General features: G+C 61.4%; 3 protein-coding genes across 10 annotated transcripts in view; 1 reads left to right on the top strand and 2 right to left on the bottom strand.

Moving 5' to 3' along the window:
- Positions 1-5,312: 5,312 nt before the first annotated feature.
- Positions 5,313-17,746, bottom strand: LOC111141624 (stathmin 3). 7 transcript variants are annotated; one of them, XM_022494332.1, is made up of 7 exons: positions 16,286-17,746; positions 15,926-16,188; positions 15,509-15,647; positions 8,397-8,492; positions 7,949-8,124; positions 6,430-6,621; positions 5,313-5,683 (listed from the first exon to the last, which is right to left on the bottom strand). In XM_022494332.1, exons 3-7 carry the CDS (start codon positions 15,525-15,527, stop codon positions 5,624-5,626), a joined length of 543 nt encoding a protein of 180 aa, XP_022350040.1. In that variant the 5' UTR covers positions 15,528-15,647; positions 15,926-16,188; positions 16,286-17,746; the 3' UTR covers positions 5,313-5,623. The 7 variants fall into 7 exon arrangements, 6 of the variants coding, with proteins under 6 accessions (XP_022350040.1, XP_022350042.1, XP_022350043.1 ...); XR_002640212.1 differs by lacking the exon at positions 5,313-5,683 and adding an exon at positions 6,957-7,297 and having other exon boundaries at positions 6,574-6,621; XM_022494334.1 differs by lacking the exons at positions 15,926-16,188; positions 16,286-17,746 and having other exon boundaries at positions 15,509-15,547; positions 15,589-15,695.
- On the bottom strand, positions 17,102-18,750 carry LOC111141478 (proline-rich protein 2-like). Its single transcript, XM_022494063.1, has 3 exons — positions 18,648-18,750; positions 18,026-18,415; positions 17,102-17,793 (listed from the first exon to the last, which is right to left on the bottom strand). Exons 1-3 carry the CDS (start codon positions 18,748-18,750, stop codon positions 17,102-17,104), a joined length of 1,185 nt encoding a protein of 394 aa, XP_022349771.1.
- The window catches only part of LOC111141622 (regulator of telomere elongation helicase 1), a 29,283-nt gene continuing 22,386 nt past the window's right edge, over positions 18,164-25,060 (top strand). The window contains exons 1-7 of one of the 2 annotated variants that reach the window (XM_022494327.1): positions 18,164-18,348; positions 18,596-18,850; positions 19,837-20,032; positions 20,327-20,420; positions 21,039-21,120; positions 21,334-21,394; positions 24,720-24,795. In XM_022494327.1, the coding sequence (XP_022350035.1) occupies positions 18,749-18,850; positions 19,837-20,032; positions 20,327-20,420; positions 21,039-21,120; positions 21,334-21,394; positions 24,720-24,795 (611 nt within the window). In that variant the 5' untranslated portion in view covers positions 18,164-18,348; positions 18,596-18,748. The remainder of the gene's footprint in view (positions 18,349-18,595; positions 18,851-19,836; positions 20,033-20,326; positions 20,421-21,038; positions 21,121-21,333; positions 21,395-24,719; positions 24,796-25,060) is intronic. The other variant, XM_022494328.1, reaches the window with a different exon arrangement.

Here is a 25,060-nt window from a genome sequence, read left to right as displayed (position 1 = left end):
AACGAATTGCTATTGTTTTCATTTCTGAGTTTTAATTCCTAATGTGGTAAATGTCCATCTGTATAATCCACATAAGCCAAAAGTTTATGAAACCAAAAAGTGGGCGACGTTTTCTCAAAAGCCCCAGTACATCCATAAAATAGATGACGGATGACCACACAGCCATCAAAGCCATGCTTACGACGTGGGAGAAATGCCAGCGCGTCACTGTGCGCAGTTCTCAGAGGTTTGCAGGGTTCCCTCGGCACTGCTGGCGGTCGGATCCCCTCCGCAGGAAGGGAGCTCTGGCGAACCACGGTTCTTCTCTTTGTACTTTGCAGTGACGGCGTGAACACGGATTACATGTATAACCAGAAAGGAATCTTAATGACATAACAATAATGTCTACCCTGTTTTCCTCGTAGTGGACTTTTTTTTAAAGATTTTATTTATTTATTTATTTATTTGACAGAGAGAGATCACAAGCAGGCAGAGAGAGAGGAGGAAGCAGGTCCCCAATGAGCAGAGAGCCCGATGCGGGGCTCCATCCCAGGACCCCAAGACCATGACCCGAGCGGAAGGCAGAGGCCCAACCCACTGAGCCAGCCATGTGCCCCCATAGTGGACATTTTGAAGGTTAACATTATAAAGTGCCTTGAAAACTCATAAATCACTGTGAGTGCATAATGTCTTACAGACTAGCACAAGCACTCTCATGGGAGGCTGTGCTTCTGAATCAACAACATTCTCTAGAGTGAGGAGCACATGTAGTAAGAACTCGCTAAAATGCTGAATACATGAATAAATGTGTGAATGTTTTAAAGTTAACTATTCGGGGTGCCTGGCTGGCTCAGTTCGTGGGGTGTGGGACTCTTAAACTCAGGGTCCTAAGTCCAATTGGGTGTAGAGAGGACTTCGAAAAAATAAAGCTGTGAGTTACATATCTACAACTTCTGTTTTTGTTTGAATAGTATCCCCCAAAGGTACGTTGACGTCTCGATTCCCAGAATGTGACCCACACTCAGAATGTGACCCTATTTGGAAATCGGGTTGTTGCAGGTGTGATGAACTAAAATGAGGCCATATTGGCTTGGGGGGCCCGAGTCCAGTGACTGGTGTCCCACAGAGATACACAAAAAGAGGGGGCGGCATGTGACCACAGAGATTGACATGACACATGCATAGCCAAGGGACGCCAAAGATTGCAAGTGTCTCGCTCTGCCTCCCCATCCCAGGGAGGACCCCTGCTGCGTGAAGGAGAGCAAAGCTTGTCACAGTGCCAGTCGCCTGGGTGAGTGTCCAGACACTTGTGCCCACCGTGTCCCAGCATTGGAGTCGCCAAGGAAAGCGCGACGCAATTACGTGCTGACACAGCAACGTTACTCATGCAAGGAGGAGACACACACGGTCTGCTAGGGCAGCTGGTCCCTGAGCACATACCCCTCCGGCGCTGTAGTGGGAAGACCCAAACCCCAGAGTCTGGAGTACTGAAAGTGGGGGGCATACCTGAGGGTGCTCACCCAAGCAGGACAACAGATCACTCACTGAGCTTACAGCAGGGAAGGATGTCTGGTACAAGTTCTGTGGGCTCCTTATTTGTTGGAAACTAGGGTTCCAGGCCCAAAGCCCATTCTTTTTTTTTTTTTTTAAGATTTTATTTATTTGTTTGACAGAGAGAGAGAGAGAGATCACAAGCCCAAAGCCCATTCTTAAGTGGTTTTGTTTGTGGTGGAAAGACTGCCTTTCCCAACAGCCAGAGTTAGGAGAGGCCAGGATGACCCTCTGACCCAGGCTTCAGAGGAGGCATGGCCTTGTGACACCTCAATTTGGGGCTTCCAGCCTCAGATTGGTGAGAGACGGAGTTTCTGATGCTCTCAGCCCCCAGTGCGTGGTGCTGTTGCAGTAGTCCCCGGACACTGCTGTGGATGGGAACTAGCTGAAGGTCTTCGGGAAAGAGAGAAAGAACCGAGGTCTGTGCTGCCCTGTTCCACCCCAGCTCCCGCAGCGTCCGCTGAGCTTGCCAGGCAGGAAGAGAGTGAGCAGCTGCAGGAGGCCCCGTGTGGACACACGGCTTTCTAGGCTACCATCTTGCCTGTGTTGCTAGACACTGTATTTTGGGACATCGGCCTGCTGCAGCCCCCGGACACTGAGTGAACACCAGCTGTGCCCAGAACACACAGGGTCACTCAAGGCATCCCGTTGGCTGTGGTTTTGATGCACACGGGTTCTCTACGTCCCTCCACTTCACAGGTGGCGTCTGACTCTGCCAGCACAGGCTCTTCCCTGGGGGGCACTCCTGACACAGAGAATGTGTGGGACTCTGCCCGAGAGGAGTTCATGCAGCTGTCCCCGTCCCTCTCTAACGGCTCGCCCTAGGGGGCCAGCGGTCATGGGCTGAGGATGCCCACGCAGCCCTGGGAGGACCTGAGGTCGCCTGCTGACTCTGTGTGAGTGAGTTGACTTGAGGACCCTCCACCCCAGTCTGGCCCTGGCGGGACCAGAGCCTCAGCCAATGTCCCAACTGCAACCTTGGGGGAGTCCCTGAGCCAGACAGCCCAGCTCCTGAAGTGGTGAGACGCTGCTGCTTCAGGTCACTTGTGACACACTGCGGATAGCTAATACAGGATTGGCTCCCCAGAAGGACTCCCATCTTTGTTTTTTGTTGTTGTGGTTGTTAAGAAAAGCATGATCTGTCTGTGAAGGATTCCCCATCCTTGCCTGAAGTCAGAGGCTCCATGCGGTGACTGTTACAAATGCCATCTGCCCCGTAATGCCTGCTTGGGTCCCCTAAGAGTTGAGAAGCCTGGCCTGTGATCAGCTTGGTCCTCTGGAAATGCCAGGCTGTGTTTCTGTATGTGGCATGTGTCTGTACACCCAGAAGAGCAGCACACAGAACTCACGCCTCATAAAAATACGCTCAACACACTCGCTTTCTCTCCTTTCTTCCGGCTGTTCCTCTTACTGGTTTCCAAGGTCTCTGTCTCCTGGGCGGCTGTGTGTCCCGGATTCTGACTTTCTCACCTCTCCCTGGGCAGGGGAAGGAGGAAATACGGTGAGAGATCCTTGGAGCCTGGGGGAGTATGGCTGCCCCCGGAGAGGTCGGTGAGTGTGGGGGAGAGGTGAGGGGTCTCTCTGGATCCTGGGGAGCAGGCACCACCTATCTGGGACCTGGACCTGAGGCCCATGTGGATGCCTGAGCATAGCCTGCTTGGACATCTAACAAACGTGCCTGCTCCCTAGCAGAGGGGTCCCTACTGGGCACCCCAAGTGGCTGTTTGGGCCTTATGGTACAGGCAGGCCACCAGTGTGACTCAGGATGTCTGCTTAGTCTCTTTGCCACTCTAGGTCTCCACCTCCGGGCCGGATTTGTGTCTGTGAATGATCAACTGCCCAGTGGGGGCCACAGAGCCACGGGGTGCACCCCAGCGGCCTGCTTAGACCGCTAGGACCCACTCCACATCTGAGCAAGACCCACAGGGCACGCAGTGAGAAGGACAAGCCTCAGATGTCAGACCCTCATGTGTCCTCCAAAGCAGCAGCCTGAGGCCTGGAGCCCAGGCCAGCAGGAGCGCCCGGCCCTGGGGAGAGCTGAGCGTGGGCCCCACCTGCCCCCTCCCTCACACCCCCACTGTCTCCTGGTGTTCCAGAAAGGAAAACAGACTTGTGTGTCATATACACACTCATTCCTCAAGGCCTCCATCAGCATTAGAACTACCGGCAGTTGTGGTAAGAACACACGTGACAACTGGCTTCAGTCCAGAGCTCTGTGTGTCACATACCTGCACTGGCCGGGAGTAGCCCTTCAGCCCGTTCTGACCCACAGATGCAGAATGCTCGCGGGGATGGTTCAGCCACTTCTTACACACAGGTTTCGGGTTTTTGTCTTTAATCATTCATTTGATTTCATTGAAGTTCACTTTCACTACGTGGATGAGATGGGTACATATCACACTAGGCTTCCACTATGAGAGAGCTGCCACTGCAGAGAGAAATCCAGCCCTCCGCTCTCTTTCCATGTCCCTTTCTGAGTCCCGCAGGAACCACGTGGGGGACAGTGGGGTTCCAATCCTGGCTTGTCATTCCCCCGGAGACTGTGGGTGGGACAGGGAGAGTGGGCATGGGTCCCTGCCTCCCCCAAAGCCTGTTGTAGCGGCCAGCGCCCAGCTGTGCTTTCTGGCTGGGCCCTGGCAGTCCACCAGCATGGGCTTCCATAGGATGGAGGCTGGGGGCACCGGGGGGGGGGGGCGGCCACCCACCTGGCTTCTAAAGCCCTGGCTCTGGGTCCTTGCAGTCTGTCCCTCATGCTTCCCACCCAGAGGACGGTCAGCAGGGACCCTGCCCTCAGTCCTCAGCTGTGGAGTGGGGCTGCCACAGAGGATGGGGCACAAGGACTGGACACCACCCTCATGGGCAGCAGGTGACAGTCCTCAAAGGCCAGCACTGGGAATCTGGAGAGTGCCCTAGTCTGACGGAGGAAAAGGAGCCCAGTCCGGAAAGGTGTTGGCAGGAAAGGCCTAGTGCCAGAGAGGGCCACAGGTCAAGAACGTCAAGGAGGGACTAGGTAGAAGGTGGCTTGGGAACCCCGCCCCCCACCATCTGAGGCAGCTGGTCCCCTACGCCCCCCGGCCCCCACCATCTGCTCCCTGAGGGGCGCTTGCAGCTACCGCTCACTCAGACCTAGCCACACCTGTCCAGAGCTGAGCCTGAAAGCCCCATGGCCCAGAGCATCATGGGAGCATTTTTTTTTTTTTACCAGGGTTAGGGCACACAAAAGGACCAAGACTCCAAAGAGCTCTAAAGACAGGGTCCTCCAAGGATCCGTAAATTCTACGGGGAGGAGAGGAATGGTGATGGAGGAGGGCCTTCCTCACACCAGTACTGGGCCAGAGGCTCTTAGAAGGTGAGCACTCCTGGGAGGAGGGTCCACCAAGGAGTGTCTGTGCAGCCCACAACCCTCTAGACCATGGCCACTGGCTCATGGGTCCCTGGTGGAGAATGCCCGCTCCCCTGAAGACTCTGGCTGGGCCACATCCCACCCTCCCACTCCCCACTCCAGCCACAGGCAATGACTAAACCTCCCAGGCTGGTCCAAGCTGCCCACTGCAGGCCAGGTGGTCTCAGAGGACCCCTACGCACTAATTCCAAAGCATTCCACTGCACAGGTGGCTCCCACGACTGACCCAGAGGGCTTTCCTTCTTCCCCCGCCTGCTCCCACCGAGGGCCCGGCAGGCGGTGTCACCTCAGCCTGTCAGCGGCAGGGAGCCGGCTCAGAGGACATGCCCGAAGTGCAAGGTGCTCACAGGACAAGCCAGCATAAGGACCCACACGTTCCTGCTACCACCACGGGATTTATTGAGGCTGTCACCACATCTAAGAGGGCCACCAACAGGGGACCCAGCCACTGCCTGGCCTGGTGCCTGAACCGAGGGACTGTGTGCCACGCCGTGGTGGCTCCTTGATGGAGAGCCTGTGCAGGACTGGACAGCTCGGAGCGGAAAGAGAAGCAGGAGCTGGGAGTGCAGGGGAGGGAGGGAGGGTGCAGGGACAAAAGTTGTATCTAGACGAAGTAGGACAAGACGAAACCAGAGCCCGCATGTGCTGATGTCGCCTCTCAGGATCCAGGCGCCTGTGGCCCACAGCCCCTTAGCCAGACATCTCCTCTCGCTGTTCCTTGTTCCTGCGTACCTCCGCTGCGTGCAGCTCCTGCGAGGACCAGTAGGGGTGGGTAGGCGGGGCCCTGCGTACGCGGAGCCGCCGGGGGCGGGGGGAGAGGGGCTGGCCTTTCCCCCACACCCAGGCTTCAGGGACCCTCCTAAGTGCGACCCACGAGGACACCTTAACGACCAGGACGGAGGAGCAACAGAGAGCAGGGGGAGACCCACGTCCTCCCCTCATAGCGCGTCCTGAGTGCGGAGGCCGCCCCCAGTGCGGCAGGGGTCGCACCCAGACCAGAGGGAGAGCCGTGACTCCGGGGAGCTTCCTCGGGCAAGCTCTGGGTGCCCCGCCCCCGCCCCACCGGCACCAGCCTGGTCCCTCCCGGTGGGCTGCAGCCGAGGCCACGCCGAGGGGGCTCCGGCCGGGGCGGGGCCTCGCCTCACTCAGGGCTGCTCCCCGCAGGACCGGGAGCGGCCGGGCTGTTGGCGCGGGGGGAGGGCCCGCCAAGGAGGGGACTCCTAGGGCTGCCCTGGCCCCCCGCCTAACGCAGCGCCTCCCCTGTTCTAGCGCCGACCCGCGTCTTTTGGGGCACTTCTGAAGCAGCGGCTCCCGGCCGTGTCCCCCCCCACGGGACTGGACCCGGGCCTCCGGCGAGGCCCGAGGCGTCCAGCAGAGGCAGGCGGAGGCCCTCCTTCCTGCTGCCCGGGCACCGCCCCCCTGCATGAAGCCCCGCCCCTCGGGAACCGCCCCTCGGCCTTCGCCCCGCCCCTCCCCCATTCCGGGCGCGCACGCACCTTCTCGCGCAGCCGCTCGCGCAGCGCCGCCAGGTGCGCCTCGCGGATCTCCTTGCTGAGCTCCATCTTGTAGTTGAGCTTCTCCTCGGCCTGGCGGCTGAAGTTGTTGTTCTCCTCCAGCGCCTTGTGCAGCACCTCGCGCTCGTGCTCGCGCCGCTCCGCCAACTGCTTCAGCACCTGCGCCTCCTGCGTCTGCGCGGGCGGACGGGGGCGCGCGTGGGCGGCGGCCGGGCCCCGGTCCCCGGGCCCCGGCCCCCTGCCCCCTGCCCCCGGTCCCCGGCCCCCTGCCCCCAGCCCCCGGCCGGCCCGGCCTCCCCGCGCGCGGTCAGGGCTCCGCCCAGTGCCCGTCACCCTGCCCTGCTGCCCGCCGGACGCGCGCCCTCCGGGAGCTCAGGTCTCCACGGCCCCGCCGACGGCCAGGGTGTTCACCGGGTCTCGGTTTGCCTGGACTTCTGGCCTTCGGCCCCGCAAGATCCGCGGGCGCGCCCGGAGAACCCCCAGCCCCAGACACACCGGAAGCTGCTCACCCTTTCCGTCCGTCCTCGGCCGGCGGAGCCGACCCTCCTGCTAGGCGGAGGGCGCCCGGCAGCGAGACAGGCTCTCGCCGCCCCGCCCCCCAAGCCCGGGGTGCGCTCAGGGAATGTTGGAGGAGCAAATTCAAAACTTAGGGGCCGTCACGGAACCCGCACGGCCTCCTCCTCGAACGTCTGCCCGCTGAGCACAAAGTAGGTGCTTGATCCGCACTGGGTCCTGAGTTCCCTGAGGTGTGGGGGCGGTGGGAGGGTCCCCAGGGCTGCTGGAGCGAAGAGACTGGGACAGCCGGTGCTGCTGCACTGCCCACCCTACTGGAGGAGGGGGCGCCTGGAGCCTGGGGGAGAGGTGCGGGTCACAGCGCAAGGGCTGTCCCCTCCTGCAGAAGGCTGCTGGGCCCACCCACATGCCAGTCACTGCTAGTTAACCCTAGGAGGCCTGGGTCGCCAGATTTCACTGGGACATGCTCTAAGGGATTTGGGGCCAGTACCCCTGCCCAGTGGGCTTGGACACCAGGACTACATGCTGACAGTATTTTGTGTGTCCGTCTCCATGGGGCTGGTGTGAGGGGAAGGGACAGGGAGGGACCCTTCGGCCATGCCCCCCTTCTCCCAGGGGCCCTCTGAGCTCCCTGCAGGTGTGGGCTTGCAGCCCTCAACACATGAGAGTCCCTTTCTTCTCTACCCTGGAGATGGATGACAGCCCAGACTCACGTCCCAGGACCCCTTCTTGGCCATGGCCAAGGACACCCCCTCCAACAGTATCTGGTTCCTGTCCTCTCCAGCTGGCTGCCTTTGGGAACCTTTCACCTTCCTGTCCCTTCTGATCCCCCAAGTGGAGGTCCAGGGGAGCCATGACGCCCTCTCCACTCCGGGCCAACAGCCAAGCAGAGGCTTGGAGCATCCTGTGCCTTGGGAACCCTGTCTGTGCCAGTGACGCCTTCTGCCCAGCCACCTTGATCAGGATCTGGGGCCGGGGGGGCCCTCACCTTCCTTCGTTCCTCAGCTGCTTCCAGCCGCTTCTGCAGCTCCTCCAGGGAGGTGTCCTTCCTCTTGGGGGGAGAGGAGAGCACTGGGCTCTCGGGGGACAGGTCAGAAGGGGACTTGAGGATGACCTCGAAGCTCTGGCCAGAGGCCCTCTTGTCCAGCTGCTTCACCTCCATGTCTGCAAGACCAGATGGGGCCTCAGGATTCTGAGGGGCCATGTTCCCAGTACACATCCAAATTGAGGGCTAAGGGAGGGAGCACGGCTGCTCATGTGGGACCCCCAGGCCTGAGCCCCCAAGTTTGCCTCTCATCAGAGGCTCCCTCTCCAGAAGCCAGCTGAGCTGAGGTGGGGGCGGGGTGGGTTGGAGAAGCCATGGGAGCAAAGAGCAAGGAAAGGAGGAGGCAGGCACTGACCAAGCAGGAGCGGACAGCAGCCCAGGGCACACTCACCCCCATACTGGTAGATGGTGTTGGGGTGCGGCTGTGAGTAGAAACAGGAGCAGATGAGTGACAGCACTGACAGTTCCTTCATCTTCTCCTTGTAGGCTGTGGGCATGAGGCTAGCATGAGAGGGCGCCATGGCCGCCTCCAGACCTTGCCTGCGTGGCTGCCTCCCTCTTTTCCTCCCCAGTACGCCCCCATGCTGTGCCTCTCTGGAAGCCTGTGTATCTTGCTCCCTTTTCTGTTCTCTTGCCTCTCTACATCTCTCCTCTCCCTGTCCTAGAAGCTGACTTTGTCCCTGGCCACACCTTCCTGTGGGTTGTCCTGCATTGTTCTCCTAGTACCCCCCCTTCTCCTCTTTTTTCTCTCTCTCTTTTAAAGATTTTATTTATTTGACAGACAGAGGTCACAAGCAGGCAGAGAGGCAGGCAGAGAGAGGGAGAAGCAGGCTCCCTGCTGAGCAAAGAGCCCGATGCGGGGCTCGATCCCAGGACCCTGAGATCATGACCTGAGCTGAAGGCAGAGGCTTCACCCACTGGGCCACCAGGCGCCCCTGCCACCTTTCCTCTCTTGGCACTTCTATCTCATTCCTCTACATCGCTGTGTGTTTGTCTGTCTCTGTTCATCCTCCTGTCTTCCTGGCTCGGTTCTCTCTCTCTCTCTCTCTTTCCATGTCTCTGTGACCCTTTGTCACTGTGCATTTTCCTGACCCACCCTCCCTGGCCCTCCCAGTACTTCTCCCTCCTTCCTCCACTTTCCCTCTCGCAGATATTAACCAGCACACTCACGACTGGGCCAGCACAGATGCACGCAGCCCTTGGTCTGTACACTTGGGTGAAGCCATCACACTCCTCCTGTGTGGCGTCCCCCCCCCACCGCCATCTACCCTGATAGCAGCATTGCACCTATCCCAGGTCAAACCTGGCAGTCACCAGGCACACACTTGCTGTCCCTCTAGAGCCAAAGGGTGGGGAGCTGTCCGTTCAGCACCAAAGCCCGCCCTCTAGCCTTGCAGAGTCCCCACAACAGGTGCCCCCTGGTGCCCAACCAGAAAAGGAGGTAAGCTTGTCTGCTGAGGCCGTGAGCCCTGTCAGGTGAAGGGGAGAAGCCCACTGTCAGAATCGCAGTAACTGAGCTATTTGTGGTCTACTCATGAAAAGCCAGGTCCCTAGGTAGACACGCTGGCCCAGTGTCTCACTAATGTTTAACAGTCTTCAAGCCCAAGACCGTCCCTAGGCTCCACTGAGATGACACTGGGCCCAAGTGGCCGGGGTGACTTGCCCAAAGCCCCTCAAGTGGAATCCCAGGTGGTCTGTGTGCTTTACACCACTCCAACATGTCCTGGAGACTAGGAGACTCAAGGACCCATTCTCCCGCCTCCCTAGCTGGAGAAGCTGGTACAGATCTCCAGAGGGACACTCCAGAGAGGGAGTCTGGCTTCCATGAAGTGGTCTTCCAAGGAGTAGACATGAATTCGGGCAAGAAAGTTCCTCATTGGGGCACCTGGGTGGCTCAATCAGTAAAGCATCTTCCTTCAGCTCAGGTTGTGATCCTGGGGTCCTGGGATAGAGTTGCACATTGGGCTCCCTGCTCAGCGGGGAGTCTGCTTCTCCCTCTCCCTCTGCTGCTTCCACCCCACCCCAGGTTGTGCTCTCTAGCTTTATTTGACTGAGAGAGCCAGAGAGCACAAGCAGCGGGGTGGGGGGCAGAGGGAGAGGGAGAAGCAGACTCCCTGCTGAGCAGGGAGCCCAATGTGGGGCTAGATCCCAGGCCCCTGGGATCGTGACCTGAGATGAAGGCAGACACCTAAATGAGCAACCCACAGAGGCGCCCCTATAAAAAAAGTCTTCAAAAAAAAAAAAAAAAACAACTTCCTGATCAAATTTCACACAAAATAGTGTTTTAAATTGAGTTAATGTGAACTTGGGGAAAATGTTGTTGTAGAACAGCGCACAGGACAGAAATTACCAGGCCCTTGTCTGAGAGAGCAGCTCGTGGCAAGCACGGTTTCCTCACAACCAGAGGAGAGAATGAAGGTATTTGATCTAAATGTCCTGATGACCCAGGCTCTTCAGGAGAGAGCCCAAGAGACGGTAAAGGGAGCACAAAGGGATCCTGGGCCAGCAGCAAGAAGAGCCTTTAAGGGGTGGCGGGGGGCGCCTGGGGGGCTCAGTCGTTAAGCGTCTGCCTCCGGCTTGGGTCATGATCCCAGGGTCCCGGGATCGAGCCCACATCGGGCTCCCTGCTCAGCAGGAAGCCTGCTTCTCCCTCTCCCACTCCCCCTGCTTGTGTTTCCTCTCTCACTCCGTCTCTGTCAAATAAATAAATAAATAAGATCTTTTAAAAAGGGGGCGGACATGGAGGGGAAGCAGGCAGAGATCTACGCCTTGGTCACCAGCTTGGTCACCGGCTCCAGGAGGCTGGGAGGGAAGTGGGCCAGATGCGTGCGGCTTCAGAGGGGATTTTGGCTTCATTTTTTTTTTTACAAGCATAATCTATTTGTGCATTACTTGTGCTATTAAAAATTTATTTATTTATTTATTAGAATCATAGAGGTTTTTAAAAGTTTTTTAAAGATTTTCTTTGAGAGAGAGAGATTGAGAGAACGAGTGGGGGGAGGGGCAGAGACAGAAGCAGGCTCCCCGCTGAGCAGGGAGCCCAAGGCAGGCTTGATTCCAGGACCCTGAGATCACGACCTGGGCCCAAGGCAGACACTTCACCGAGGGAGCCCCCCAGGGGCCCTAAGAGGTCAGTTTAAAAAGGAGGCAGAGGCACAGCTCACACTACATGTGCTGGGGAGCTGGAGGGCGCGAGACCAGGCAAAAACAGCTCTTCCGAAGCAGCAGACTAGGAGGTATTTGGCCTTTGAAAAGGCTGGGGAAATAAGAGAGCCCTGTGCTCAGAGGGAGGGGCAGGAGGGGAGCGAGAGGGGGTCTGGGTCGGGGCGGGGGGCACACCTGGATCCTGGGAGAGGCCAGGAAGGAAGGGGCTTGGTCTAACCTCGCCACCACCCACCTCCCTGGCAACAGACACTGCCTCCCTGGCCTTCCCGGCAGCCCTTCCTCACCACATGTGGAAACCTCCAAATGGGTTTACCATGCATGCCAGCAGCTTGGGTTGGGGGCCTCACAGCTGCTTCAGCTCCTCTCTGCCTTGAACCTGAAGTTTTCCCAGGAATGACCTGCACCTTCATTACAGAGGAAGAAGTCTGCAGGCACATGTCAGGGAGCTCCCTTCCAACCGGTCACCTCAGCATGAAGGGAGCCTGGTAGCAATTCAGGGGCAGGACGTGGAGCTTGGGCAGGTGTGAGCACCGCACTGTTAGGATACAAGGGAGAAGGATGGGGGGTGCTGGAGACTGAAGTCAGAACTCTGAGGGCACGGACCAGCCCAGGGCACGGACCAGCCCAGGGCACCAGTGTCCAGCTAGGAAGTGAGGGCCTGACTGTGTCCTGCAGGTGGTAGTGGGGTGTGACTCAGTGTCTGATGGTCATGGAGACTCCCCAGGCTGGTTTCTCCCGGGCTGATGGCCCATGAGGCCCTTCCTTCCCAGAAGACTCACCCTAAGTAGGCAAGTGGGAAGGGGCAGTCCCCCAGAAGGGGGAGCCTGGGAGTGAGACTTGCTGTGTGGTCTGGCTGCAGGTTGGAGGGGACTGGACAGCAGGTGGGGACATTGGCAAGTTTGCAGAGAGTTAACAAGGGGAAGCCCACACATGGGGCTGCAGAGCAGGGCTGGGCCCAGCAGCTCCTTACACAGGAAGTTGGTTATACCTGTGTCCTCAGAGCTGGAGGGGCTTAAAGGTTAGGTCTCATCCCAGAGGGAAGAGGTTGAGGCTCAGACCAATCCAGGCCCTTCTCCGCAGACAGAGCTCAAGCCCCTCCACAGCTTGGAGGCTGTTCCTCCCTCTCACCAGGACCTGCCTCTTCCTTCCCCATCACTGACTTTGGAGAGTTATTAAAAGCAAATCTCTGGCATGAACTGGATTCCTTTCATCTTCCTCTTCCTCTTCGTATTAAATATTAAATACGCAAAACGCACATTGGCTTTCTGGATGCTTAGATCCTAGGTGAGCATGAGTTAGAAGGCACCCAGTTGGCCTACAGTGGAATGGTAACCATAACAGGGCATCCACGAGGTGGGCACATTCCATCCAGACTCCCAACTGACCCTCAAGACCAGCCAGCCCTTGTCCGAGTCATTTCTACTGAGGAAAGAGAGAGAGAGAGAGACAGTGTGTCAGAGAGCAAGGAGCCTGCTCAGAGTCACACAGCATGACAGGATGGGAGCCTGGTCATGAGCCCCAGCCTCTGACTACACTTCCCGATTGGGCGTCTCATGGTGGTGGGGGTGGGAGGGTGTTTATCGAGAACTGGGAGGGCAGGGCACCCATAGACGCCCACTCATCCCTAGAAGGGTCTTGGAGGGTGCTGCTAGTTGCTTCCCGACAGATGGAGCTCACTGCCACCCAGGCTACCCCTCTCACTAGTCAGACTCCCAGCACAGCAGAGCTCGCTGGCAGATCCACCTCTCTGGGGAGGAAATCCTGGGAAATGTGGCTGCAGGAGTGACGCTGCCCGGCATGGACTGGGCACCCAGCTCTTGTGAGGCACTGGGCCAAGCACCTTTCCTGAAATACCTTGTTCATTTCTCAGAACGGGGGGTGCCGCCACGTTCACCCCATCTACATGAGGCCCTGAGAACTTAGGTAGCAGGGCCAAGCCCTCTCAGCTCAACAGAGCTGCATAAGGAGACAAACGTGTGTGCAGTGCTGAGTGTCTGGGAAGGACACCAAGAGACGGTCACATCCCCCCAGCTGAGTCCCAGTGACATCGCCCAACAGCAGACGCTCAAGGGAAAGGTGGTGGGAAAGTCAACAGAGGAAGAGAAAGCTGAGGTCAATCTTGTGGTGACTACAAGGTCATAGTGGATGATGGGTCTTCCCTTGGGAACCCTTCCCCAGTCCCCAAGACCAAACGAAGCCCACCAGTGGGGCAGACATGCCACTGAGGCACGCAGCACCAGGGGCTGCTCCAATCAGAGACATTTGTTAACACAGAAGTCACAGCTGGGATTCACTTAAACTGATTTTGGCCACAATTACCGGTCTGCTCACCCACCTAAGAAACTGTAATGAAGGTGAGCACAGGCACACACAGGTGGGCTGTACTCTATCCGGGGCGGCCCCAATGGTAAGACAGGAAAGGCCCGTCCCTGCACGATTCTGGCCAGGGGCAATTCTCCAGCTGGCTCCCGGCACATCTGTGAGGCAGCGGCCGTGCTGGACGACACGGACTGCACTTATGGTTTCCCTTTTCACGTCAACAGCAACCTGGACACCCAGAAAAATCCTGGGACCAAGCATAGGTCAGCAGTGCCCCAAAGCCAGGCAAATAAGGGAAGGCTCGTGTAAGGGGGCTCTGAGGTCAGTGCACTTGTGCCCACTCTGGTGGCCATCAGCCCTGTGATTTTGGCTGCCCCATTTCACCCCCTAATTGTCTGCTTCCCTGTCAGATGGAGGGCAGGAATGAGACCCACTGAGTAAGGCTTTTACTAGAGAGAAAAGGCTGAGGGCATCTCCCACCAGTGGCTGCTCATTGTCCCCCACTGGGGCACAGACCCTGAGCCAGGGCCCAAAGTCCCGCCTCAGTGGGGACCTGGGCTAGCACTCTGGCCGTGGGAAGGACAGACCACCCTCAGTTCCTTCCCAAAGCTGAGCCCAGTATTTCTGGGGAGATCAACAGGACAGGACAAAGGGCAGACAAAGGCCAGGTTGACAAGCCCCTCACGGACTGCACGCAGGAGGGGTGTGGGCAGTGACGCACGTGGCCCCTCCCAGACAAGAGCAGAAGTCACTTGGGGCCTGGAATCCGGAGGGCCTGAGAAGCTGGCCAGGGCAGGGCACTTATGAGTGCGTGCAGCTCTGCCAACTGTGTGTCCACTCCAGAGAGAATCCGGCTAGCTAGGGAGAGGGGACCCCCAGAAGGGAAAGGAGGGTGGGCTGGGAGTGGAGTTCTGGGTCCAGGAGGAAATGGGGTAGAGGTGGGGGAGCCGTTGCCCAGATGTCCCTAGCTACTGGCAGTGCAGTGATGCGGTTGGTCCCTAGGGCAGCCAGACAGGGCAGAGTGCTCCTGGGGGGAGCAAGCCCCACGTCCTCCCGTCCAGGGTCCCCTGCAGCTCTCTCGCAGCCAGTAACTGCCCTGTGTCCACCCCTCCACGAGCAGCACTGAAGCCAGCCGGAAGGGAGGGAGGAGGGTCGCAGCTTTGGGTGCAGGGGATCCGCAGCTTGGGAGGCGGGGCGGTGGGGGAGGGAGGGACAGACCCCTCCTTGCTGGGAGGGCTTGAAAACTGCAGTGGCCCCTCCTCTATCCAAACCCCGTTGCACGTAGGGCGGTGGCTTTTTCGACCAGAGCGGGTGGCACCATGTCGCAGAGAGCGGTCTCCAAGCAAGCAGCAGCGAGGCGGAGTGGGGGGGACGACCTCACTAGACGCGGGTGCGGCTCCACTCCCTCCCCGCTGGGTTTCTCCTCCCCTGCCCTTGCACAGCGTCCCTCCAGCCCCCAGGGCGCTCCGTTGGCGCAGACAGGGCCTGGCCCGCCAGCCCTGGGCTAGGGCTCGGGCTCCTGCAAAGGGTCCTACCCTCCTGCCTCCCACCCTCGTGAAGGCGAGGTCTGACCAGGGTCTGAGGTAGACAGGCGCCTCAGGGGATGCTGTCTGCACCCCGCCCCCCGCCGAGCGCGCCCACCCGGGGGTACGGACCCACCCGCACCAGGGCCCTCGGAGCCACCCTGCCACAGTAGCGCCTGGCCTGGCACAGCGGCCATGGAAGGGGCAATGCACCCTCACCCAGGGTGCTCGCTTGGGCGCAGCCCCCGCCCATTGGCCCACGCCGGCTGCCCACGCGCAGCAATCCTTGCCCCGGGGTACCAGGTGTTCCCAACCCGTTGGCCCTGAACCCCAGCTCCTGTGGGTTTGGCCGGGCTGCGCCCCGCACCCTTGCAGAGCGTGAGGTCTGAGATGTGAAAACAGAGTCCGCCACCGTCCCCGGCTTCAGGCGAGGCGAGACAATGGCCTCAGCTCAGACCCACCGCTGCCCCCGGATATCCGCGTCCCCGACGCCTACCGGACAGGGTGCTGGCCATGGTGCTGGCGGCGGCGGCTGCTGCGGGAGGCCTAGGAGGCTCGGGCGGCGGCGGCTGCTGCAGGAGGCCTAGGAGGCTCGGGCGGCGGCGGCTGGAGCTGCAGTCGCGAATGCTGCAGTGCTGGGGAGGGGAGGGAGCGAGGGAGGGCGGGAGGCGGGCACAGAGAGGGAGAGGGAGAGGGGGGAGAGCGAGAGCTAGAGAGAGCGAGAGCGAGAGTGTGTGTATAAGAGAGAGAGAGACAGAGCGAGCCCGTGCGCCTGAGCAAGAGTGTGTGCGACGACTGGCTGGCTGTGGTAGGGGCTTGCAGCCGTCAGAGGGAGGTGAGGGTGGGAGGGCAGAGACCAGCTTGGGACATAAGGTCGGACACTGCAGCCCATGCCCATCCACTCCCTGCTTACCTCTTGGACTCGCTGCCCCAGTTTGGCTTTGTGCAGGCTTGGGGGTATGGGGAGACATGCCCCATTCCCCAGGGCCGGCACGGCAGGAGAGGAGAGGCCCCCACATCAGGCTGGGGCTGGAGAGCTCTTCATTAAAGCCTCTGAAGCCTGGGAGGTGTGTTCTGTGTGTCCAGGTCCATGCTGAGGGGAAAGCATGTCATAGACAGGAGGGTAGGAACTGGTCGGGAAGGCCTCCAAGGAGCACCCCAAAGAACGAGTCAATTCTGGGGCAGAAAAAGAGGATAAATGAGATGGTGAGGCCTAGGACAAACGCTTTGAAGTGAGATAGAGATGAGTTTCAACCCCAGCTCTGAGACCCACTTGCTGTGCGATTGGGAGCGTGTTTCTGACTTCTCGGTGGCTCTGTTTCTCGTGGGTAAGATACAGCCATGACGCCAGTCTCCAGGTGAAGAGAGATACAGTTGATGAGTGTGCGGGGGTCATGACTCCCTCCTCTCTGGGCCTAGAGATCAGGTTGATATCCCCCATGGGAGAGCTTTGCAGATGGTGGGCCCTTTTCCTGCAGTGACCCTCTCGTCTCACTCTGGCCTTGGGAAGTGAAATGGATAGAGTGTCATTTCCATTTAAGGGACAGAGCCACAGAGGTCAAGAGAAACGCTTGCCCCGTAAGCAACTAAGTCCTTGGGCCAAGAGTAAAACTGGGAAACCTCAGGAGCCTGCAGAGGGGTGAGGGAGGCCCAGAAAGGGGCCAGACACGGTCAGAATCCAGCTGGAGCAGGCCCAGCAGATGTGAACATCCGGGGGCGCACAGGGCGGGCCTGGGGCTGGTTGACATCTGTTGTGTGGCCCACACAGTGCCTGCCCCACCACAGGTAACCCACAGACCTGCAAGAACAGACTCAATCCGGATTTGTTGACTCCACCGAGATCTCTGTGTCTGCTGAGCGGGGCTGCTTATGGCCAGCCTCGGTGTCCACTTCCTCTCACCTTTCACACTTAGGCTCAGTACGTGGCCTTTATAAGCTAGAATTTATGGCAGGCTGGGCCGTCCCACGCGTGAGGGTGGCCAGGCAGCGCGTGCCTCAGCTGCGCCACTCGGGGACCTCAGCTCCGGCTCTGACCCCAGTGGCCCCCAGTCTCTGGGTCCTGCCTTATCTTCCTCGGCCTTCTGTGCTCTTAGAAGGCGGCTGCCGGGGAGGCGAGGGGCGCAACTCCTGGCTTTGGGAAGGCCGCTGGCCACCCACCCGTCCTTTTGTGAAGTGGGGACGGTGAGAGGACGCATCTCGGGGCCATTCGGGGGACAAGCGTGTCCACGCCTGCACGCTGGCGCCGGAGCAGCCGGCCCTCAGCAAGCGTGTGGCCGGCTGGGCTCGCCGGGTCTGCGACAGACCCGGTCTCCAGCGGCGCGGGCAGTGAGGAGGCCGCCGGCCAGCCCGGGTCCCCCTCGCACGCGCAGCAGACAGGGCACGGGGTCGGGCCGGCTGCGCCGGGGTCCTCTAGACGGGCACCGCCCTCGGGAGCGGCGCAGACGCTGGACGCGGGACGCCGGGCGGACGGCCGGCGGGGCGGGAAGGGCGCGGCCGCTCGCCGGCCGAGCAGCCATTCGCGGGGGAGGCGGAACGGGAACCCCGGGAACCGCCCCCGCAGGCTTGCGCCGTCGTCTGGGCAACCCGGGGACCTGGCCCGGGGCGGGGCGTGGATCGCAGGCTCCCGCGGCCGCCGCGTCGGGGGAGGAGACGGCTCGCAGCTCGGGTTTCCGCCCGCGGGCTCCGGGTCCGCGGGAGGGGCGGGGTGCGGCCCGGAACCGAGCGCGCGGGCCCTCTGCTGCGGAACGGTTTCCGCCGGGAACCACGCTCCGCGGACCGGAACTGGGGGCGGAAGTGCAGCGCGTTCAGGGACGACGGCCCGTCTTAGCCCGCCCAGTCCGAGCCGGCTGGCGGCGACGGGGACGCAGTGGCCCCGGCTGAACTGGGGAACATTCCTGGGCGGCCCCGGCGGCGGAAGGCTGTCCGCGGAGATAAGTGAGTCGTGAGTCGCAAAGACTCCGGAACTGGCTCTTTCACCAGCGCGCGCCTCCCTGAACTGCAGCTCCCGGCAGACCCCGCGCCGCCTCGGGCCCGCGCGCCGGTCTCTCTGCCGCGCTGCATTCTGGGGCCGGTGGTTTTCCAGTGCCCGTGGGTGGGGCCCCGCGCTCCGCGGAGCGGGTCTCCCGGCTGGGGTCCCGGCGCGGGGGTGGGGGGCCTCCCAGAGGGGCAGGGATCCGGGCGGTCCGGGTATCCGGGCGGGACGGCGTCCCGGCCGAGCGTGGGACTGGGGGCCCGGCCGAGCGGGGTGGAGGGGCCGTCAGTGTTCGGGTGAACTGTCCGCTGGCCCCGGTGCCCCGCGCCAGGCCGGGGATCTGACCTGTCGAAGCTCTGGTGCAGGTAAGCGAATTGCTGCCTGCAGAGCGCGTGGGGCTGTGCACGCCTCGCCTCGAGCAGGAAGGAGCCGCTTGGGGCCGGAGAGCAAGGCGGGGCCCACCTGTAGGTTCTTCCGGTCCTCAGACCCCTCAGGTTAGGGTGTCACAGGCTTGCCCTCCGACCTCGTACGCGGCGGGACTGCCTGACTGGTGGCGTGGCCTGGTACTCGGGAAAGGCTGCCCACAGGCTTGTCCCCATCTCTGTGCCATAGGGCTTCCTGGGGACAGTGGCATGTCGCAGAGTCGTGGGCTGGCGTCACTTACCTGCAGTGGCTGAGATTCCCAGGTGTTCGGAGGAGATTTTGTCTCCCACTCGCACAGCCGGTGTGCCAGCAGCCTCTGTGCCCTCCTGCGAACAGGCCAGCATGCCCAAGATAGCCCTGAGGGGTGTGACCGTGGATTTCCCTTTCCAGCCGTACAAGTGCCAGGAGGAGTACATGAGCAAGGTCCTGGAGTGTCTGCAGAAGGTACGGCTGCGGGCGGCCGCGTTGGTGCCCTGGGAGTGGGTCTGCGCGGTCAGAGCTTCCGCGATGTCCTCACGGGACGACCGTCCGCCTTCCGCTCACTCCCGCTGAGCCCCATGGGGTCACAGGCCTCCTTCCGGACACGGGACTGGTCACAAATGGCACCGGCGTTCTAGGAGAGATGATGGACAAGTAGAACAGCTCTTGGCTGAAGAAGAGTTGGGGGCCGTAGGCCTGGGAGCACCTTGAGGGTCTCTATGAGGAGGTGGCGTTTGAGCCGAGGCCGAGTGTGGGGGGCAGCCAGCCGTTTGAGGGCGGAGTAGTGTTTGCACGTGGAGGGCTAGCCGGTGCCTAATCCTCATTTTGGAAGGTCTGTAAAGCTCAGGAATGTGCCGGAAGGCAGAAGGAGTGCAGGTAGCTCTCCGTGGCTTCCTTAGTGTGTCGTGTTGTGCCCCGATGGAGCTCCCAGTGCCCGCGGGCTGACTCTGCAGCGGGGCTCCCGGCTGCTGTGTGCGCACGGACTGGACTCCTGCAGGGAGGAGCCCAGTGCCCGTTCCTGGGAGCAGCACAGTCTGGCCGGTCCACCCTGTATCTCCCCAGGCTTGCTGCTCAGGCTCCCGCGTGGGGTGCACGTAGGTCATCAGGTTCCGCGCGGTGGAACTTTGTGACCGAAGTTACAGAATAGCACTGTGTCGGCAGCCGCCGGAGTGGCGGCTCACGGTACGTTAGGCTGAGGAACACAGTTGCGTTCTGGGTAACGCTGTGTACATCGTCCGCTAAGCGGTGCGGAATCAGCCCGTAGCCGCTGGCTTTCGGGTGAGCGTGGAAGCGTGTCACGTTGCCGGCCTTCCGCAGGCCTTGTGCCGCGTCGGGTGGGCTCAGCCTGAGCAGAGCTCCCGCTGCTGGGCCGCCGGCCTGGTCTCGGCGGGCCGCGCAGTCTGCAGTGCTTCTCCCTGCTTCCCCGTGACCTCGTTGCTGACCCCATTCAGAGAGTCAACGGCATCCTGGAGAGCCCCACCGGCACGGGGAAGACGCTGTGCCTGCTCTGCAGCGCGCTGGCCTGGCGGGAGCACCTCCGCGACGCCGTTTCGGCCCGCAGGATTGCTGAGAGAGCGCCCGGGGAGCTCTTCCTCGATCACACCTTGTCGTCCTGGGGGGCTGCCACTTCAGATGGAGACACCCCAGGTGAGGCTCCCTTCAGCCCCTCTGGGTCTCCCCAGAGAGGCAGCAAAGGAATAGAGAGGGCTGGTGAGGCTCTGGCGCAGAGCTCCGCGCGGGGCGTTGTAGCCGCGACATTCTACCTCAGCGGGGGCGGTGCACCTGGGGGCAGAGCCCTGTGGCCAAACTAGAACTCCGCAGAAAGCCCCTGAGCTCGCTCCCCGGACCGGGCTGAGTGAGCCCAGCGCCCCCGGGTCCACGGCACACCAGAGTGTCGTCCCGTGGTGCCGTGACCCGCGCTGCTTCCTTACGTCCGGGCAGCTTGCTACGCGGACATCCCGAAGATCGTTTACGCTTCCAGGACCCACTCGCAGCTCACTCAGGCTGTCGGCGAGCTTCGGAAGACGTCCTACCGGTGGGTCAGGCGCCGCGCGCCCCTGCCTCTGACTTACGGGGGGTTGGCCTTGACGAGCTGGTTTGATGGTGGCGCTCTGCCTGGAGCCCCTCTGGACTGCAGAGCCCCTGCGCCCCGCTGCAGCCGCCGCACCGCGTGAGGTCAGGCTGTCTGTGCCGCCCGCACTGCGGAGAAAGCCCTCCCCGCTGCGCCAACCTCGGCTTAGCGCTCCGAGCCCCTGGAAGGCGATGTGGTGTTACCTGTGGGTGTGGGTCCATGTGGCGGGCATGTGATGGGAAAGGAGGCGCTGCCTCCTCCTGGGGCCCGGCAGAGCTGTAGGAGTCCTGGGGTCCTGCGCCAGCCTCCTGTACGGGGGGCACGGAGTCAGCGGGGTCTCCTCCCGTCTGCCCGTTTCCCCCACCCCGTCTCCTTGCTCAGTCTGGGCCATGCAGTGGAGAAAGCGCCTCCCAAGCCTGGGGCCCGCTATGGCCATGGCCCCTCCCTCTGGCTACCTGGTGCAGGTGTGAGCCCCGTCTCCCTGCACTCCCCGTGGGTCCCACACGCCCACGTTCATGCTGCTAGATGGCACCGGGGCTCTTGCTCCCTGGTCCTCAGACCCCATCATCTGTCTTCTGCCAGGCCTAGGGTGTGCGTGCTGGGCTCCCGGGAGCAGCTGTGCATCCACCCCGAGGTGAAGAAGCAGGAGAGCAGCCACATGCAGGTGGGTTTCTGGCGCGCGCTGTTCTCTCTGGCTCTTTTGGAGCCCTGGCCTCTGCGCCCTGGGGAGGGCCCAGTGAAGAGCTGGTGGGGGCCGGAGCAGGGCACAGTCGCCGCATGCCGGGCAGCACTGCCGGCGGCCTGTCCTGTGGCTGGCCCAGCACTCTGCCCTTCCTTGGCCATCGTGCTAGCTGGGGCTGCTTCCTTTATGTCCCAGATTCATTTGTGCCGAAAGAAGGTAGCGAGTCGTTCCTGTCATTTCTACAACAACACAGAAGGTAAGGGGTCTGGGGAGGCCACTCCTGCCGGTTGGTCTGCATACAGCCAGGAGGGCTTGGAGTGTGTGCTGCCTCCTAGACCTTGTGGCCTGCTGGCTCTCCGCTTTGGGGCTCCAGACTGACCCCATTGGTTCAGCGAGGTGAGGGGGTGAGGTGGGGTGGTGCTGGGCACTGTCTCTGGACCGTGGACCCGTGCTGGATCGTGTACAGAAAGGCCAGGGCAGGGAAGGCTGCCATCTCAGAGGGGCCTCCTGGCCAGGCCAGCCTTGCCGCTGTCTGGGAGCGTGGATTTCGGGGGTTCTCCATCCTGAGAGGTGGGGCTCTCTGGGCCCAAACTGTCTGTGCCAACAGGAGGGTTGGTGCTGAGCAGCTCCTCCCCGCCGGGAGTCTGGAATCTGGGCGCCCGCCAGCCAGGGGTGCCCACATGACCGGCCCCAGCAGACGCTCTGGGCGCTGGGCGTCTGGCGAGCTTCCCGGGAGACAGCATTTCACACGTGGTCTCAGCCCTTTCTGGGGCAGATGGCCGGGAGGGGTTCTGGAAGCTGTGCCTGGTCTCCTGGACCCCTCCACAGGCTTTTCCCTTTACTGATTTGCCGTGTGTCTTTGGGGTGCGACAGGGCACAGCATGGGTGCGGCTCTCCCTGAGTCCGGGCAGTCTGCCAGCCTTTGGTGCTGTGGGAGGACAGCCTCTCCTGGAGGTGGCTGAGGTGACTGGCCCGGGGTTGTGACGACAGCTGGCCCTGGCGTAGCTTGATGTGTGTGGCCACCGGTGCCCACGGCCCTTGACTGCTGCTGCGCACCTTCCTTCGGCCCAGAGTGGAGGGCTGGCCCCCCTTGCCTCCACGTCTGTCGGGTCTTGCTTTTCCATCGCGTGGCTGCCCCCGCGTCTGAAGCTCCGCTGGAGCCAGAAGCCCCATTGGGGCACTTCTCTGGGCTATGGTCTCTCTGTCTCCTAGCACAGCCGCGGCTCTATGGCTCAGGCTTGTGCTTTGGTGGGGTCGGGGTTCCCTCTTCCTTGCCTCAGGGCTGGGAGTCAGATCCTGGCACAGGAGTGACAGAGGCCCTAGGGCACTCACAGGGCCCTAATGCTGGGGTCTGGGGTGCCCGGCATGCCAGGGCCATGTCTGCTCCCAGTAAGCTTGGACTCTCACCTCTCAGCAATAGGCATCCTGTGCCCTGTCCCTGGAGCTCACTGCTCACCACCTTCTTGCTGGCTGTGTTGTTTGGTCTGGTGGCACCGGGAACCCTTGGCACAGCAGTGACGAGTACACGGGAAGCACCGGGGGCCGGCCTGGCCCGCAGTGACCCTGCACGAGGGCAGCTGCCAACTGCTGTGGCCTGGTGGTGGCTCGTGCCCCGCTCCGGCAGGCTGCTGGCTGAGTTGCTCTGCTTTGCTCTGTTTGTGTGAGGCCTGTGGGTGTCAGGATGGCTCCAAGGCGATTTCCCCCTTGCTTTGTCCTCCTTCTGTCCTCCTTCTGTCCCCTGCTCTCCCATCCTGGTCCCGCTGTCGCATAGGCCTTCGGCTCACGCCTGTTGTGCTTAGTGGAGTCCTGTCTTTTTGCCCCATTGTGGCTGCCTCTGTCTACATTCTTGACAAAGGGGTGGGTTGCAGGTACCCTATTCCCCCTTCCTGGAGCCTTTGAGCAACACTCGCTGGGAACTGCTCCATCCCCTTTCCACAGCTCTCTGCAGCTCAGCTCTAAGCTCTCCAGCCCTCATCTGCAGTGCGGTTCATCCGCCGCCCCACACCGGCACAGCCCCACTCCCGCAGCCCCCCACACCCGCACCGCCTCACACCCGCACCGCCCCACACCGGCACCACCCCACTCTTGGACTCTTGTCACCTGTACTGTCTTCACTTGCAGCATCTCTTACCTTCTCTGGTGGGTGATGGAACGGGTGGGGGGAGGGTCAGGAGTCCGGAGGAGGGGCGGGAACTGAGGGGCACTTCCAGCCCACAGTGGAGGCAGTGCGGGAGCAGGTGTGTGCTGGTCTCCTGGGCTGCAGACCCTCCCCCTGCTGTGCCCCGTGCATGGCAAAGTGAGGGAGCTGTCACAGCTGGCTCCAGGCTTCATTGGTCATGCCCTGGTCCCCGGCCTCCCTGCTCTGCCGGCCCTGCCGCGCACTGTCGGAGGTCTGCCGCGCGCCTCTACTGCATCTCAGCTGCCTCTTCCCCTGCCGTGGGATGTGCGGTGGCACCGCCAGCGGCTCCCCAGCCCTTGGGGGAGTGAGCAGACTCAGAAGGGTCTGAGAGGAGGAGAGGAACGTGTGGGAGGAAGGAAAGGTGCAGAGCTAGCGTCCTGCTTGGCTTCTGTCTGGGGGAGCAGGCAAAGGGCCCCGCTCGCTGCCTATAGCCTCTGTGTGCTGGGGTCAGCCCTGGCTTCATCCCCTTCACCTCCTCTTCAGCCTCCGCCGCCCCTTCCTGTTGCCCGCCTCCCTTCTAGGCTGTCCTGCTGCAGAGCCCGCGGATGGGCTGCTCTGTTGCTGCTGTGCTGTTGGGCGCACAGCCTTTCTCTCCCTGCTGACCCTAGGAGGCATTTTGGGTTCGGTCACCACCAAGGTCACCGCCAAGGTGTGTTCTAGCCTCTGCAGTGAAGGGCCAGGCCCAGTACCTGCCACAGTGGGGCCAAGAGCCAGGAGCCGGTTTCCACAGGAGGCTGCCCTGCCCGCTGGGCTGTGTGTTCGAGGAGAGCCCTGGGCCTCCCAGCCTGGATGTGGGCTCCTGAGGGGCTGGGTGAAGGCAGCTCTTCAGGGGGTTCCTGGGGCCCCTTCTTAGCTCCTTTCTGGTCCAGGCCGCCTGCGCAGCCGGCAGGGAGTCACGCTTCTCTTGGGCGGCCATCGTGGGTCTGTCAGGCATGGAGTGGGTTCTGCTTCGGGGCCTCCCACCTCCCTCAGGCCTGCCTCAGATCTGTGTCCCTGCACTGTTGACCTCTGGGGGGAAGCGAAGAGAGAAAGCTAATTCCGGCCAGACCAAAGCCTAATTATGGGACAGATGCTTCCAGGCACAGCCTTGAGGGCATCTAGAGACAGGCTGAGGGGCTGTGCACCCGCCTTTGTCCCCCGGGGTCCCCTGTCCTGTTAGTGCTCGGTCTCAGGCCAGCAGCTCCTTCTCGAGGCAGAGAGCCAGGCCCCCGGAGGGTTACTTCAGGTCTGGGGCCCTTCCAAGGTCACTCACACTCTCAAAGCAGGAATTCTCTGGAGAGCCCCTAGGTGGTTGGGCGCCCTGGTCCTGCTCGGAGGGAGCGTCACTGCCTGGGTGTTCCTCTGGGGTCTGCGGGACTCACTGGGCCTGAGGACGTGTCTTTGTTCTTGCCTGTGTCCTCAGAGAAGAGCCTGGAGCAGGAGCTAGCTACCACCATCCTGGACATCGAGGACCTGGTCAGAAGTGGGAATAAGCATAGGTAAGACCCCTGCGGCCAGACAGCAGCCGCCCGTCCGTCCTTCTGGAACAGGTTCTGCCATGACGAAGCCGGGCACGCCACTTCCTTTGCTTTGCTCCTTGACTGATCGTAAACTTAATGGTTCTTTGGTGTGAAAAGAGTGGTTTTGAATACCGGGGCAGCAGGGAAGCCGTCCCTGCTGCTGAGGTGACCACAGCCCTGCCGGGCAGCCCCGGCTTCCTGACGGATTTGCTTTGGCTTCCAGCGGCTAGCGGGCCCGGTGCCG

Source organism: Enhydra lutris, unplaced genomic scaffold (genome assembly GCF_002288905.1).
Source record: "Enhydra lutris kenyoni isolate GAN:26980312 unplaced genomic scaffold, ASM228890v2 scaffoldscaffold6, whole genome shotgun sequence".
NCBI lineage: Eukaryota > Metazoa > Chordata > Mammalia > Carnivora > Mustelidae > Enhydra > Enhydra lutris.
Note: the sequence above shows the minus strand (reverse complement) of the source record. Positions and strands in the feature narration are given on the sequence as shown.

Excerpts from the sequence above, each read along its gene's own strand:
- LOC111141624 (XM_022494330.1), bottom strand. The coding sequence starts at position 9,857 with ATGTCTACTCCTTGGAAGACCACTTCATGGAAGCCAGACTCCCTCTCT. Across the intron at positions 8,125-8,396 it reads CACCATCTACCAGTATGGGG|ACATGGAGGTGAAGCAGCTG; the intron begins GTGAGTGTGCCC and ends CTGGTCTTGCAG. Across the intron at positions 5,684-6,429 it reads GCGAGCGGCTGCGCGAGAAG|GAGCTGCACGCAGCGGAGGT; the intron begins GTGCGTGCGCGC and ends TGGTCCTCGCAG.
- LOC111141478 (XM_022494063.1), bottom strand. The coding sequence starts at position 18,750 with ATGCTGGCCTGTTCGCAGGAGGGCACAGAGGCTGCTGGCACACCGGCT. Across the intron at positions 18,416-18,647 it reads GGGAATCTCAGCCACTGCAG|CGGCTCCTTCCTGCTCGAGG; the intron begins GTAAGTGACGCC and ends TCCGGCCCCAAG. Across the intron at positions 17,794-18,025 it reads CGGGCCCGAGGCGGCGCGGG|TTCCGGTCCGCGGAGCGTGG; the intron begins GTCTGCCGGGAG and ends TTCCGCCCCCAG.